At 41.3% G+C, this 14,708-nt stretch overlaps 1 protein-coding gene across 1 annotated transcript in view; it reads right to left on the reverse strand.

The window, feature by feature from the left end:
* The window catches only part of CPSF3 (cleavage and polyadenylation specific factor 3), a 55,448-nt gene that overhangs the window by 32,606 nt on the left and 8,134 nt on the right, over positions 1-14,708 (reverse strand). The window contains exons 2-5 of the mRNA XM_065400811.1: positions 12,020-12,083; positions 10,466-10,563; positions 7,156-7,284; positions 1,202-1,379 (exon numbers count right to left, since the gene is read on the reverse strand). Of these exons, the coding sequence (XP_065256883.1) occupies positions 1,202-1,379; positions 7,156-7,284; positions 10,466-10,563; positions 12,020-12,083 (469 nt within the window). The remainder of the gene's footprint in view (positions 1-1,201; positions 1,380-7,155; positions 7,285-10,465; positions 10,564-12,019; positions 12,084-14,708) is intronic.

Raw genomic sequence — 14,708 nt, forward strand, 5'->3', positions numbered from 1 at the left:
TTGAGCCCCAAACAGAGTGAATTACAGGATTTTCACTTCATAACTTCAACATGCTGTATCCTACAATCACTCATTTGAAGAGAGTTTAAATACAAATCATGCTCAAAAGCTTGAATAAGAACACAGATGACCAGCAGTGGAAAAGATAAATGGTCTGTGTAGCTTGCTATCCTGTAGCCTATACTACATGCTTCAAGAGAAAGCACAGAACATAATGCATATAAAAAATAATAATTTGAGCAATACACACAACAGAAGAAAGGCTGTTTCTTCCCGCCACCAAGTGATGATCAGCAAGAAGACCACTATCTCTTCTCATTTTTATTCTAGCTATTTAACCAGAGTCTTCTCAATATATGTTCTTAACCCTTTCTGAATCTTGCTAAGCCACAGGTTTTCAAACTTTCATAATGTAAACTATATCTTAATAGGGAAATTACCTTGTGGATCACCACCTTCCATTTGCAACTACACAAAACATTTCCTCTCCCATTTGTGATCACTTCTTAGTGTGCCTGTGGACATTTTAGAAATTGCTTATAGGGAGGAAAATTGGTTTTCCTGTCCAGATACTGAACTGGGACTCACAAATCTGTGTTTGACATCTGATTCGGCCACAGACTTGTTGTATAACCTTGGACAAATTATTTAATTTTTCTGTGCTTCAGCTCCCTGTACATAAAAATGGGAAAAAGAATATTTCCCTACCTCACGAGGGTGTTGTGAAGATTAATTAATTAATGTGAGGCACTATAGTACTATGGTGATGGAGGCTAGTGAAGTTCCTAGATAGACAGACAGATATGGGAAAGTAAAGTATTTATGGATTAAGTTGCCTTTTAATGCAATTTAACTACTGGATGCAAGGACAGCTAGCAACAGGTGACCAGCCAGCTCTCAGCAGACCAGTTTGGTAATCTCTGTGCTAAATCATTCCAAGCTTAGACCACATACTTAAAACTCACCTCTTCCACGAAGCCCACATATACTATCTCACTTAAATAAAACTGCTGTCACTCACCAGCTATAACTGATTAAAAATAATACTTCAAGACAAAGCCTCCTTCTGGGTCTTCCAGTGTGCTTGGTTTGAGGTTTCTTGCCTATTTTCATATTTTGAGCTCTGAACTCATTGCCAATGCTTAAAAACTAATAATAATTTTTTTTGACAAGGGGTTACTGCTCTATACTAAAAAAATACCTTCACACCAGCTATTTCAATCATAAACATGGCTGCTCCCAGGACGTGGCCCGCGTGGTAACACCAGAACTTGATTCCTGCCACCTCTTTTACTTCATGAAAGTTGATGGTTTCAATTTTGTCCATGCTTTCTTCCAGATCTGTCTCCGTGTACAGCATGTCATCTGCTGAAATATTGCTGTATAAAAATGAAACGGCCAAGTATCAGCTAGTTTCACCGGTTTACTTTACAGAATAATTACAGATGTGCTCCTTTGATAGATTTTGTAACTCAAGATCCCCATTCAAAATTGCAGATTCCTTCCAAATTAAAAATATTGAACCAGCTAGAGCCATGGTTTCTAACACTATTTCCCTAACCAGTATGAACAGGTCATATATTCAGAAAGGCCACATTAAACAACCTTTTTCATGCAAGGCAGTGTCTTGTACTACCAGCACAATGGGTTCCCAATGGGCACTACTTTAATACAAATAGACCTCTATCTCGATATAACGCTGTCCTCAGGAGCCAAAAAATCTTACCGCGTTATAGGTGAAACCATGTTATATTGAACTTGCTTTGATCCACCGGAGTGCACAGCCCCGCCCCCTTGGAGCACTGCTTTACCGCGTTATATCCGAATTCGTATTATATCGGGTCGCGTTATATCGGGGTAGGGGTGTAATAAAAATATAACTTATAGCTTGCTTTAGTAACCAGATCATAACACAGTTCTCACACACAAAAAAAGCCTGTCTATGCCTGTTAGCAAAAACTGCACTTAATGATAGCTATATCTATCATACATCTGATCCCAGTGTGGAGTGGGATACCACATACTGCTTAGCTAAATCTATGTGGAGGATAGTTAGCATACACTAATTATGACGTATTTCCCAGATTCAGATTCTGTCATTCATGTAAATACCATTGTATAATATTAGTCTTACGATTCATAATACATTGTATGCAGCGTAGTTGTAGCCCTGTCAGTCCCAGGATATTAGAGACCAGATGGATGAGGAAATATCTTTTATTGGACCAACCTATGTTGGAGAGAAAGACAAGCTTTTGAGACACACAGAGCTCTTCTACAGGGCTGGGAAAGGTTCTCCAAGCTTCACAGCTAAATGCAAGGTGGAACAGATTGTTTAGCATAGGTGGTTAGTGTTTTAGGCTCTCTTCCTCACATTCCAAGGCACCATTCTAATACTAATACACTACTGCGGTAAGTCTACCTACTCTACACAATTCCAGCACGTGAATAATGTAGCTGGAGTCTACATAACTTAGGTCGAGTTACCGCGGGGTCTACACCGCAGGGGATCGATGGGAGAAAATCTCCCGTCGACTTACCTTACTCTTTTTGTCAAGGGTAGAGTACAGAGGTCAACTGGAGAGCGATCTGCAGTCGATTTGGCGGGGCTTTATTAGACCTACTAAATCGATCACTGGTGGATTGATCTCAGAGCTCGATCCCTGCTGTAGTGTAGACCTGCCCTAAGACAGAGTGGCTCGTTAGCACCTCTGCTATCATAAGATAAAGAGGAGGGGGCTAGTGGGTTACAGATTGTTGCAATAAGCCATAAATCCAATGTCTCTATTCAGCCCATGATTTTTAGTGTCTAGCAGAGTTATGAATTTAAGCTCGCAGCCTAGTCTTTTGAAAGTGTTGTGCAGGTTTCCTTTGAGGATTAGGAGTGATAGAGATACTATATCTGACCTTTCACCAACAGAAGATAAAAGATATTATCTCACCCACCTTCTCTCTCATAATACACTGGTCCATTAAGCTTTTTTCCCTAACTGACCTTTTGTGTTTTAAAATTAAACTATCTGGTGATATTGTAAAATGTACAATTAATATTTGTTGAACTCCCAAATTATGTCAGGGCTGTTAACGTCATAAAAAAAAGATGGTTCCTCTCCCAAGATACACAAGAATAATGAAGAAAGGAGGAACAAATATATGCATGTAACCAAGCAGCCCAGTGTCTCCCACAATCCTGGACATCAGGGCTGCTCTCCTCTGTCTGCAACTTCATGGAGGCAGATCAGCATTTTGGCACCACGCACTGGCCAGACCCTCTTTGCTCCCACTTGCCACCAGTTTCTCTGCCTCTATGGCAGCAGATAGTGGTGGTCGCTATTGATCCCGCTCTTTTTCAATTTGAGCTGCTTCTGCCCAGTTTTTGAGCAGCGGAGAACAACGTTCTCCCTCTCCGAAATTCGTCCTCCTCCCTCAGGGATTTAATTCTCTCTGAGCCTCTGCTGTAGCATTGCCCTGTCCAGCTCCTCTGCCCCTTGAAGGCATGGCAGAGCAGCCAAGAAAACACAAGATTAGATCCAAGCAGTGTTCTATTTGTGAATCTCCTAGTTTTGGCAGATAGTGAGTTGTGCACAGCTTGCATCCAGCCAACCGGTCCTAGGGCTGCAAGTCAAACAGGCAGGTGGAGTCCCCTATCCACCTAGGCAGTCACAACTCCAGTGGGGGAAGAATGGACCAGGAACCCCAGTGCAGACCAGGGAGAGGCTTCAAAAAGTGACGAGACACCGACAACTTGACTCAGGGCACCGAGGCAGGTGAGCTGTCTGGCTCTGAATGTGAACAGGATGGGTGGAAAATGCAGCAAAGTTTTTTCTCCCCTTAGAAATTTCAAGCTATGTGCAACAAGGTTGTTTCCACAATTCAAATCCAACCTGAGCAGGCTCTCGAGAGTAAGCCTCAGAGTAAATAGGTCCCCTCAAAATCCACCCCTGAGGTGGTGATACCCCTTCACTCCTTCTTCAAGGAAGTGATTAGGGATGAGTGGAACAAGCCTTATAAGGGCAAGCGCATTAACAAGAGCAACTTCAGGCTCCATAACATTCAAGAACCAAAAGGGATCTGTTGCTGATACCGAAGGCTGACCTGCCACAGAGTCCCTCGCCAGAGATATGGTTATTCTTTCAGAGGGGGAGTTCTATACTAAGGACACCACAGACAGAAAGATGGAGGCTACTCTCAAAATGACTTTGAAGACTCCTCCACCACCGTCCGAGTGTCTCTGGCAGTTCCCTGCTTTGCAGGAGCATCTTTCCTAGCTGGAAGATCTCAAAACCCTTAAAGGAAAAGATCACCCTGACTTTGGTTCAATTTTAAAGAAAGTCTCCCGAGCAACAGCTTTTGTAGCTGATGCCTCAATAGATGCAATGGGGTTCTCAGCCCGAGCCATGGCTTTTAGTGTAACTAGATGCCACCTAGGGCTCTGTCCCTAGAAAGTGCACACTCACTCTAGGCAGGTTCTATGCTTGGCCAAGTTGACAGGTTCCCTCATTTTTGGAGAAAGGCTGGAGAAGGAGGTGGCTGACAGTGCAGCAAAATCTCACCCTGCCCCATTAAGTGCCCTAAGGAGAGAGTACATTCATCGGCTTTCAGACACATGCACTCCTTTCACTCTTTGTAACAGTGAAGGGACAGCCACACCCGTACCAGCAGAGAGACAACAGATTCTCCAAGGGAAAACACAGTAGAATCGAGATCCAGGGGGAAGCCCAGAGGGACCTCGGCCGCTCACCCACCCAATCCACTTTATGACTGAGATTGTGTAGGCCTCTGTCCAGAACTGAAGCTAGGGGACAGAATTTCACATTTCCTAGAGGAATGGCTCATCGACCACAGAAAAATGAGTAAGGAAGATAATGAGCCAGGGATATTCCCCCAAGCTGTGGGCTCCAGTCCAATGGTTCTTCATCCAATCACCCAATTCCAACAATGCAGTAAAACACAATCTGATCAAGAATGAAATGTCTCATCTTCTGGATATGGCAGTGTTAAAGGGGGTTTCCCAAAATAAATGTTCTTCAGGTTCTACTTGGGACACAGAGGCCCACTGGTGTTAACATACAAAGGGTTCTTTATAAGCAACTCCCATCTCAGACCTGACAAACTCACTACACCTAATATATCATTTCCATGGTATTTAGCTATGAAAAGTAGCATGTGAGATCTCTCCTGAAAGCTTGTAATTTATCAATACTCATAATCATTGCAAGATTTGTGCAAGTGTAATATCTAAGGAATAATGTAACTATATTGAAAATTATACCTTACGGTCTTGGAACAAAAGTTAGTCACCAGGAATCATATATCTCAGTGCTGGCCCATTCAAGTATGAGGGAGTTTTCACCTCTCTCCGATCAGCCAGTGATGAAATACAAGGTTTAATTCTCTACCCTCATTGCATCTCAGAATAGTCAATGGAAAACTATCAAAGACAACTTCAAACAATCAAAACCATTTGGAAGTAAAAAGGAACATTATAAACCGTCAGGGGATCGCCCTGTCTTTGAATAAAGACTGTATATTCAGCGAATCAGGTCTCCTCCAGGTGCATGGCTTCCTCATCAATGCCAAGGAAAGTTCCCTGGTTCTGTCCACCAGAATAAACCGCCTAGTGCCAGAAATAGCCACCTCGATAGCAAGGATCTACCCATTATTAGAAAGGTTTCAGAAAATCCAGGAATTATCATCTTGCTCCAGAGCCACAGGAGATCCATCATAGAATTATACCGCCAACTGCTAGGACTCCAGGTCTCATGCATAGGGATCACTTCCTGGGCACAGTCACAGATCAGACATCTTTTCAAGCCTTTATATTAAGGGTCTGGAACAAATGAAAGATCAAGTACAGGTACCGACACAGGTGTTCAACTCCTTACAGTGGTGGTCAGTCCACAACGATATGTCCATCTGCTGCTGTGGAATACATGTCTGCATCACATCTCGAAGAACTACAGTTACAGTAAGTAAGAGTTTCTTCTTCGTTGAGTAGTTGCAGACATGTATTCCACTTAAGTGACTCACAAGCTGTACCCACAGGAGGTGGGGCTCAGGGTAAAGTATATTAGATAAGGATTACAGGACCACTTTCCCAAAGTTTGTATCTCTTTCCCATAATTCCTGCCACCAAGAGGTAAATCCAAAATTTTTAAAGCTGCTATATTACCTCCTTCAGGCAAGAAGCTGCTTAACACTTTCTGCAAACAAATACTTTGCTTCCACAGACTCCCCTACTACAGCCACTTAACATGCTTATATATGCAAAGCACCCTAAAATTTTGCATACAGGTCGGGGACACAATCTCATCTCTATTAATGTTTACTTTTGACATTATATAATAATTATTACAGTAATGCAAAGGGACAATTACTGTTTGACCTTTCAGGGAATGGATGCCTCTGGAAGAGAGCAAAAATAAACTATAGACTTACCTACTAATAAACTCACCCAACACACAGTTCAGGCAATATATGTTTGGGGAATGGGAGTTAGACCAAAAGGAACTATCCTATATACTTGAACACAATACCAATATAGTTAACATTTGAAATGTATAATTTAATATAATAAATATAATACCATGCTCACTGTTAATCTCAAACTATGAAAATAGCCGAAAGGTTCAAATTTGGACCAAAAAAAGTCGAGGTTTTATACAAACCATCTTATAAGATCAAAGGAAATGTTTCCATAAACTTGTATTTCCACTGGACTTTTACACAATTTGATTTTTGTGGGTTTTTAAAAAAAGTAAACAAACAAACAAAATTCCCCTTTCATGTTTGCAGCCCAAACATTATCACCTAAAAGTGAAATTGACTAGAAATTAACTTGTCTACTTCCATTTATCAGAGCTTCAGGAAATGCAAAAAGTAAACATGACAAATAATTAAAAGTAAATTCGATGTATTTTCCTTCATTTTTAATGCTATAAATTAAATGTTATTAGTAACCTAAGTAAGTGAACTTTTAAAGAAAATTACATATGATTATTAAACTGACAGTGGTCTTTTAAAAATATAAGATATAACAAACTGCATTCAAAGCCCCCCAAGTCATTGCATCATTTCTCACACACTTCCCCCACTGGACAGACAGGAGCAGTAATTCAGGAGGGAGTTATAAAAACAACCAGTGTGTCCACTTACCTAACCTTGACGTAATCTGAAAGGAGCCACCTGTAAATAGCTTTTGTAGCATGAGTCATAAATGTTCTTCCTTTGAAACTGGTCTTCTGCAGAAACCATGGTAAAGCCCCACAGTGATCCAAATGGAAACTTAAAACGGACAAATGAATACAGTTAATACATTAATATCACATAATACAACTCACAGAACCATAGAAATGTAGGTTTGGGAGGGACCTTGGGAGGTCATCAAGTCCAGCCCCCTACACTGAGGCAGGACCAAGTAAAGCTAGACCATCCCTGAGAGGTGTTTGTCTAACCTGTTCTTAAAAGCCTCCAATAATGGGGATTCCACAACCTTCCTTGGAAGCCTGTTCCAGAACTTAACTACCCATACAGTTAGAATTTTTTTCCTAATATTTAACCTAACTCTCCCTTGATGCAGATTAAACTGGTTACTTTTTGTCCTACCTTCATAGGTATGGAGAACAATTGATCACACTTCTTTTTATAACAGCACTTAATATATTCGAAGACTATTATCAGATTCTCCCCTCCCCCAGTCTTCTTTTCTCAAGACTAAAGATGTCCGTTTTTTTAAATCTTTCCTCATAGCTCAGGTTTGCTAAATCTTTTATCATTTTTGTTGCTCTCCTCTGGACTCTTTCCAGTTTGTCCACAACTTTCCTAAAGTCTGATGCCCAGAACTGGACACAGTGCTCCAGCTGAGGCCTCACCAGTGCCGAGTACAGCGGGACAATTACCTTCCATCTCTAACATGCAACACTCCTGTTAAATATACCCCCCGAATAATATTAGTCTTTTTCACAATTGCATCACTCCTGTTAAATTTCTGATCTCCTGTAATCCCTGAGATCCTTTTCAGCAGTACTACTGCCTAGCCAGTTATTCCCAATTTGGAGTTTTGCATTTGATTTTTTTCTCCTAAGCGCAGTACTCTGCACTTTGTCTTTATTGAATTTCATCTTGTTGAATTCAGACCAATCCTCCATTTTGTCAAGGTCATTTTCAATTCTAATCCTGCCCTCCAGAGTGCTTGCGACCCCTCCCAGCTTGGTGTCATCTGCAAATTTTATAAGCATCCTCTCCATTGTCCAAGTCATGAAATATTGACTAGTACTGGACTCAGGACTGACTCCTGCAGGACCCCATTAGATGCAACATCTCAGTTTGACAGCGAACCATTGATACCTCCTCTGAGTAGGATTTCAACCATCTTTTTTAAATGCCAAACCATTCACTAATTTACTACATTAATCCAATGTTACATAAATCAGGAAACACAGGAATTAGGGTTTCATCAGCAGTGTTAACTGGGCTGCATTATGCATTCTGTATATTCTAAGATATTAAGATTGATACATTAAAATGCAATAGAGAAAAGTTAACTTTTGCATTTTAACATCTGCATTTCTTGATAAATTTTACCTATAGAACCTTACAATTACGGGTTTTTTGCATGTAAAGAAAAAGGACTGATAATGGGAAGGAAGAGAATGAACTTCACACACACAGAGAAAGGACGACAGAATAAAGCTAATAGCAGTGGCCCCAAAGTTGGCACATGGGCCACCACAGATTAGAAGTGAACCACTAAAATATGTTTTTAGTAGTATACTAGATAACAATTTGGTCATTCCTACTAATGATGCTAATTTTAAAACAGTGGTTTTGAGATAAAGGTGCAACAAGTGCATTTTAATTACCGTACATAAAGTATCTGAGTTAATGCCTCTGTAACCCTTGTATCAGCATTTCTCAAACTGTGGTCTGTGGGGCACTGGTGGTCCATGGAGAGCTAACTGGTCACACAGGGCTGACTATCCTTGTTTCCAGGTGCTAAGTCATATTATCAGCCCAATCTAACACCCTTTTAAGTCAATGGGTGTCTTCTCAACTCCTGATCCAACTCCCATTAAAAACAGCTAAAAATACAATAAATACTTTCCTAATATTTCTTTTACACATAAACAATTGCTGAAGTTGACACAGTGATGTTATGTGATCACGAAAGGGAGAGGAGGGTGGCCACGAGGTCACAATGGGCATGGAGGAGGGCCATGACATTAAGTAGTAGTTTTGTAGCCTACAGGTATTTCCTGGGTGAGCCATAGGTATAAGTTAAGGCAATAAACCAATAAGCTTGCAAACCTCACGGCCTGTAAGACAATAATTTAGCTAAACTAATTAAGGCATAAGGCCCAAAAAGCCTTAGCATAAGTAGCTAAGCAAGAGTAACCCTAGATCATAAAATATCATAAGATGGAATGCTGTGATGACTAAACTGCTGATAGGTAATCACAGGATGCTAGTTTATACCATCCCGGAATATTTTTAGGTAGGGACATCAGCAGATGTCTGACCATAAGAATGCCATGATAACTAATTGACATATATGCTAATAAGCTTGATGTAAAAGGATTAATAACCTATAGAGAAGGGCACCCCAATATTAGTAGGGAGAGGAACTACAAATAAGGAAAAGGGACTGAAATCCCTATAGAACATGCATTAAGCACAGTGGTCTAATAGAACACATTATAAAAGCTGGTTTCGGAGTAGCAGCCGTGTTAGTCTGTATCCGCAAAAAGAACAGGAGTACTTGTGGCACCTTAGAGACTAACAAATTTATTAGAGCATAAGCTTTCGTGAGATACAGCCCACTTCTTCGGATGCAGTGGGCTGTAGCCCACGAAAGCTTATGCTCTAATAAATTTGTTAGTCTCTAAGGTGCCACAAGTACTCCTGTTCTTATTATAAAAGCTGTATCCCAGCCCGTGTACCTGGGGAGATGCCAGGATGACAACCACTGATGATGGTGAGGGGAAAGATGAGGAAGATAACTAACACTTCAGGTTGTTTTGCAAGAGATGGTGTAAGCCTATGGATGCTCAGCTCATTTTGTATGATCTCTACCTGCTTTGCTGGGTTGGGTGTTTGTGAAGTTGCTAATTGTATTAATAAAACTATTATAAATATAGTGTGATTTCCTAAGTGTGAGTGTTGTAACTGTACGTCAAGGCTCCCAACTGAATACTAATTCTGATAATACTGGGTCTGATCTTGGGACAAGAACCAGCCAAATTTCAGACTGCTAATTGGGGAAACTAAATCAGTAATATAATCAATATGCAATCAACAGATTAGGCAACAGTTCACACTACACAAATATTGGGAACTACTGTCCTTTCATCACACCAATAGTGTCTGGATGACATCTGGCCCCAAACTTTCTTAAAAGTTGGAAGTCAACAAGGCTTAGAGCAAGAACTCAAAGCAAGCATTAATTCTTGTTCTAAATGCAACTTACTGACTGATTAAGAGGAGATCAATCTCAGCAGGATCTATCAAGTCAATGTAAGGTAGGGCATCCATTCCTTCTAGGCCAGGGTGAATTCCACAATCAAGCTGAAAAGTGATGAAAAATAATTAAAACTCCTACTAAAAACCTATAAAAATGAATAAGCACACACAAATTTATGGCATCATTACAAGCGAGTGTCATGCGGGAAAAATTCACTTTGCTTATTCACAGTTTTTGACACATTGTGATATATTAGACTCCAAGCTAGACTCTAGGGCAGGGTTGGGCAAACTTTTTGGCCCGAGGACCATATCTGGGTATGGAAATTGTATGGCGGGCCATGAATGCTCACAAAATTGGGGGTTGGGGTGCGGGAGGGGGTGAGGGCTCTGGGGTGGGGCCAGAAATGAGGAGTTCAGGGTGTGGAAGGGGGCTCCAGACTAAGGCAGGGGGTTGGGTGTGGGGAGGGAGGGGGGTGAGGGCTCCAACTGGGGGTGCGGGCTCTGGGGTGGGGCTGAGGATGCAGGGAGGTGTTCTGGGCTGGTATCGAGGGGCTCAGGGAGCAGGAAGGGGATCAGTGCTAGGGCAGGGGGTTGGGGTGCAGGAGGGGGTAAGGGGTGCAGGCTCTGGGCAGTGCTTACCTCAAGCAGCTCCCGGAAGCAGTGGCATGCCCCTCCTCCGGCTCCTACGCGGAGGCGTAGCCAGCCAGTTCTGTGCGCTGCCCCGTCCTCAGGCGCCGCCCCTGCAGCTCCCATTGGCCAAGGTTCCTGGCCAATGGGAGCTGCGGGGGCGGCGCTTGGGACAGGGGAAGCATGCAGAGTCCCCTGGCTGCCCCTATGCGTAGGAGCCAGAGGTGGGACAGTCTGCTGCTTCCGGGAGCCGCGCAGAGCCACAGCACGCACAGAGCGGGGCAAGCCCCGGACCCTGCTCCCCAGCAGGAGCTCGAGGGCTGGATTAAAACGTCTGAAGGGCCGGATATGGCCCCCAGGCCATAGTTTGCCCACTCCTGCTCTAGGGTATCTGTGTAGGTGACTTATCTTCAGTGGAAAACTGAATGCCTTTTGAGAGCCTATTTTCCAGACCTGAGCCTTTGCATGTGCACTTTTGTACCTACACGAGCCTCTAGCCACACTTTTCCAATAGTAACAGTTGACAGCATAGGTGAACAGCCTTTCATGTGTGGATTCTATCACCTGAGTACACAGGCATTAATGCTGGAAAAGCAAACAGAGCATCTGTGCATACACACACAACTGTGTGAACAAAGTAAAGGTTAGGCTCAGATACCACTGAAAACTAGATTGTGAGCATATCACCTACACTTATACATAAATAGATACCCGAATTTTCTCTCAGGATTTATACACATCTTTTATTACTAAATTAAAATCTTATATAATAGGTCACATCCTCTAGGTAACGTTGCTCTTGGGAACCAAAGACTTTGCCTGTTTAGGGAAAGGCAGACATCGATACCAGACTTTTGTGAGGAACTTGGATTTAACACACAATAGCTTTTTACAACAGACCCTGGCAATTCAGGTGTTTACAAATAATTACCATTATTTTTCTTCCTTTAAACTCCAGAATAATGCATGATCTTCCTACTTCTTGCCCAGCACCTCTGTGAAAGGAAATCCATGACAAAGTTAGCAAAAACAAAAAACCACCCACCGTATCTAAACACAGTTAACTACATCTCTGTTTTAAGTGCATTTAGATGCCTATGTGCAGAACTCATCATTCTACTGTTTAACAATCCGACTGTAGAATGAAAGGCCAATCACTATTTAAACTAACTGAACAGTGACATTTCATTCAATGAAACTGAGATCCTGTCCACGACTAAAGTACAGAAGACCTAAATTTGGGAAAGGACTGGTATCTTTTCTCTAGGATGGCAAATGAATGCTTGTTGCTGACATGGGCTAAAGCAATTTAAATGCTTACAGCAAACTTACCCCCGAAATATTTTGATAACTTGAGGGTGCTTTCTATTTATAATAGAACAACTGTATCTTAGGTTGAATGAATTTAAGGTATCAGAGACTATTAGCCCAGCACAGAATTATTTCAGAGTTAACAGGAAATGCCCTCAAGTTATTATACTGATTTCTTTTATTAGACACAAAATTTTCAGCGACAGGAGAAAAAACACAAAAAGCAAAACCAATTGTCAAACTGCTGAAAGGTACACTGTTTTAAAGTAATTAAGCTCTTTTTGCTTTTCCTTTCACCATCTCTTTTCCCCACTGCCATTCAGTTTCTTCCCTACAGATAAGTAAGGTGCTTGTCCTCAGTAATTGCAATAGGTTTTTATGTTAGGGAAGGAAAGATGGGATTCCCCAAATGTAAAAAAGCCAGTGAACACTCATATACATGGCCATTATTATAGAAACAGGTGTCTCAGGGATCTGTACAAAAGAAAGGGGGTAAAAATCAGAGGAAGGAGGAAAATGAATAAGGGATTTAAACTATGTTTTAAAGCCACTTTCCCTTTCAGTGGAGTGTCAGCCCTCATCTCCTTGCTTTTGGTGTGCTGTTCTTACCCACACACACCCTTTAGATTCACATGTACAGGGAGATTTTCTGTTTCTGTCAGAAAAGTGAAGAACAGAAGTGGTATATTTGTTGATGACAAGCAACTTGAAAATTTTGAATAGGAAGCCAACCCAAAGACAGGGATTACAATAGCCCAAGTAGATTCACATGTTTTGCATATTCACAGCAAGGAAAATAAGAAAGAACTTGTGCAATTATGCAAATACCAGTACTCTGATTGGCTAATGGTTGTCAGTCAAAGATTTTCATACTGTATGGGGGAGAAATAACCATTCCGACATTGTACAAATCTCACACCCAAAACAAAATCTTGGGCTTAATATGGAGGTATCTGGCTAAAAATTAGTGGTCTGTGCTATCCAGGCCATACTAGATGATCTCCTCTGCCCTTAAACTCTATGAAACAACATCGTACAGGGAACTGCATAATTTGAAATGCTTGATATTGTGGCGATAGGTGCCTTTGAAAATTCCAAGATAAAGGGCTCTCTGTGTTAGTAATACTTCCCCTTTTCCCACACAGCTATGATTTTACTTCCCTAAAGATGTGCAATGCTTTCAACTGTGAGAAAAAAGGACTGGGCTGAGAACATTTGTTTTGAAAGCTAACTCATTTCCAAAATATTTTTTTCACCACACTGGCAAACACACACCCTTTAATAATTCATATACTTTGTTCTGATAAATGAGTACAGATAGTTTGGGTCATTTAGCAGTGATATAACTTATCTACTCTCAAGTTCATCTTTGCAATTTGGTGGCATAGGTCAAGCCTCCAGAGCATAAAAATTGATAGATGCCAAGTAAGAAGAGAGAAACTGATAAAGAAAGATCAAGCTTCTCAGAGGGTGATGCAACAGAGAGCTCAGCTCCTTATGCGCCACTAAATTCAGCACAATCATGTGACGACAGTACCATGTAGGGGTGGGCAACCTATCCCTCTGCTCCTTCTCTACTGTTACCTAAGCCCAAACTCCCTTGCTACGAAAGGCCATTTAAGTTATGGTATTTTGCAGCTTTCAGCACTCAATGCTGAGAGGCAGTTTTGAATTATAAAAGTTTTGAATTATAAATCTAACATTTTTTCTGTTTCTTCGTTTATTACTAAAGAAACTAAAGTGTCAGTATTAATGTAATTATTACAAAGGGGAAGCCTAAACAAGTATGCACTTGTTTCCTGATGTATCTAAAGTCATCCAGTTACACTACTGTAGAAATCACTTATCCAAAGGCAAGATTCAAAAAGGGATCAGATGTTTATATGGATAACAGGAACACCCAATTTTGGAAGGGAGATCAAACCTCAGACTTCAGGGTTTAAGCCTCTTTCTAAGTGATCAGGGAAAGAGCTAACATGGGGAGCAGATTATCCCAGATCTCTCTGCTGTACAGTTCTTACGCCTTCCTCTGACTGGTCTGGTGCTGGCCACTGTCAGAGACAGGACACTGACACTCAGTGAACCTTGGGTCTGTTCCAGTGCAGTACAGTAATTCTTACGATTCTATAAGAGAGGTGTCACTGCTTTTCTTTTTTCCAGATTAGGGTAGGTTAACGTATTTGTACAATGCATTTTGTACAGAATATTTCTTGCATGATTGAGGGAGATTTGCTTTTAACTGCTCAATAGCCTCACCAGCTGCTTCAAATCCTTTGGTAGTTTCAGGAATTACCAGTCAAAATATTTTT

This window comes from Emys orbicularis, chromosome 3 (assembly GCF_028017835.1).
Source record: "Emys orbicularis isolate rEmyOrb1 chromosome 3, rEmyOrb1.hap1, whole genome shotgun sequence".
In the NCBI taxonomy this organism is placed as follows: Eukaryota; Metazoa; Chordata; order Testudines; family Emydidae; genus Emys; species Emys orbicularis.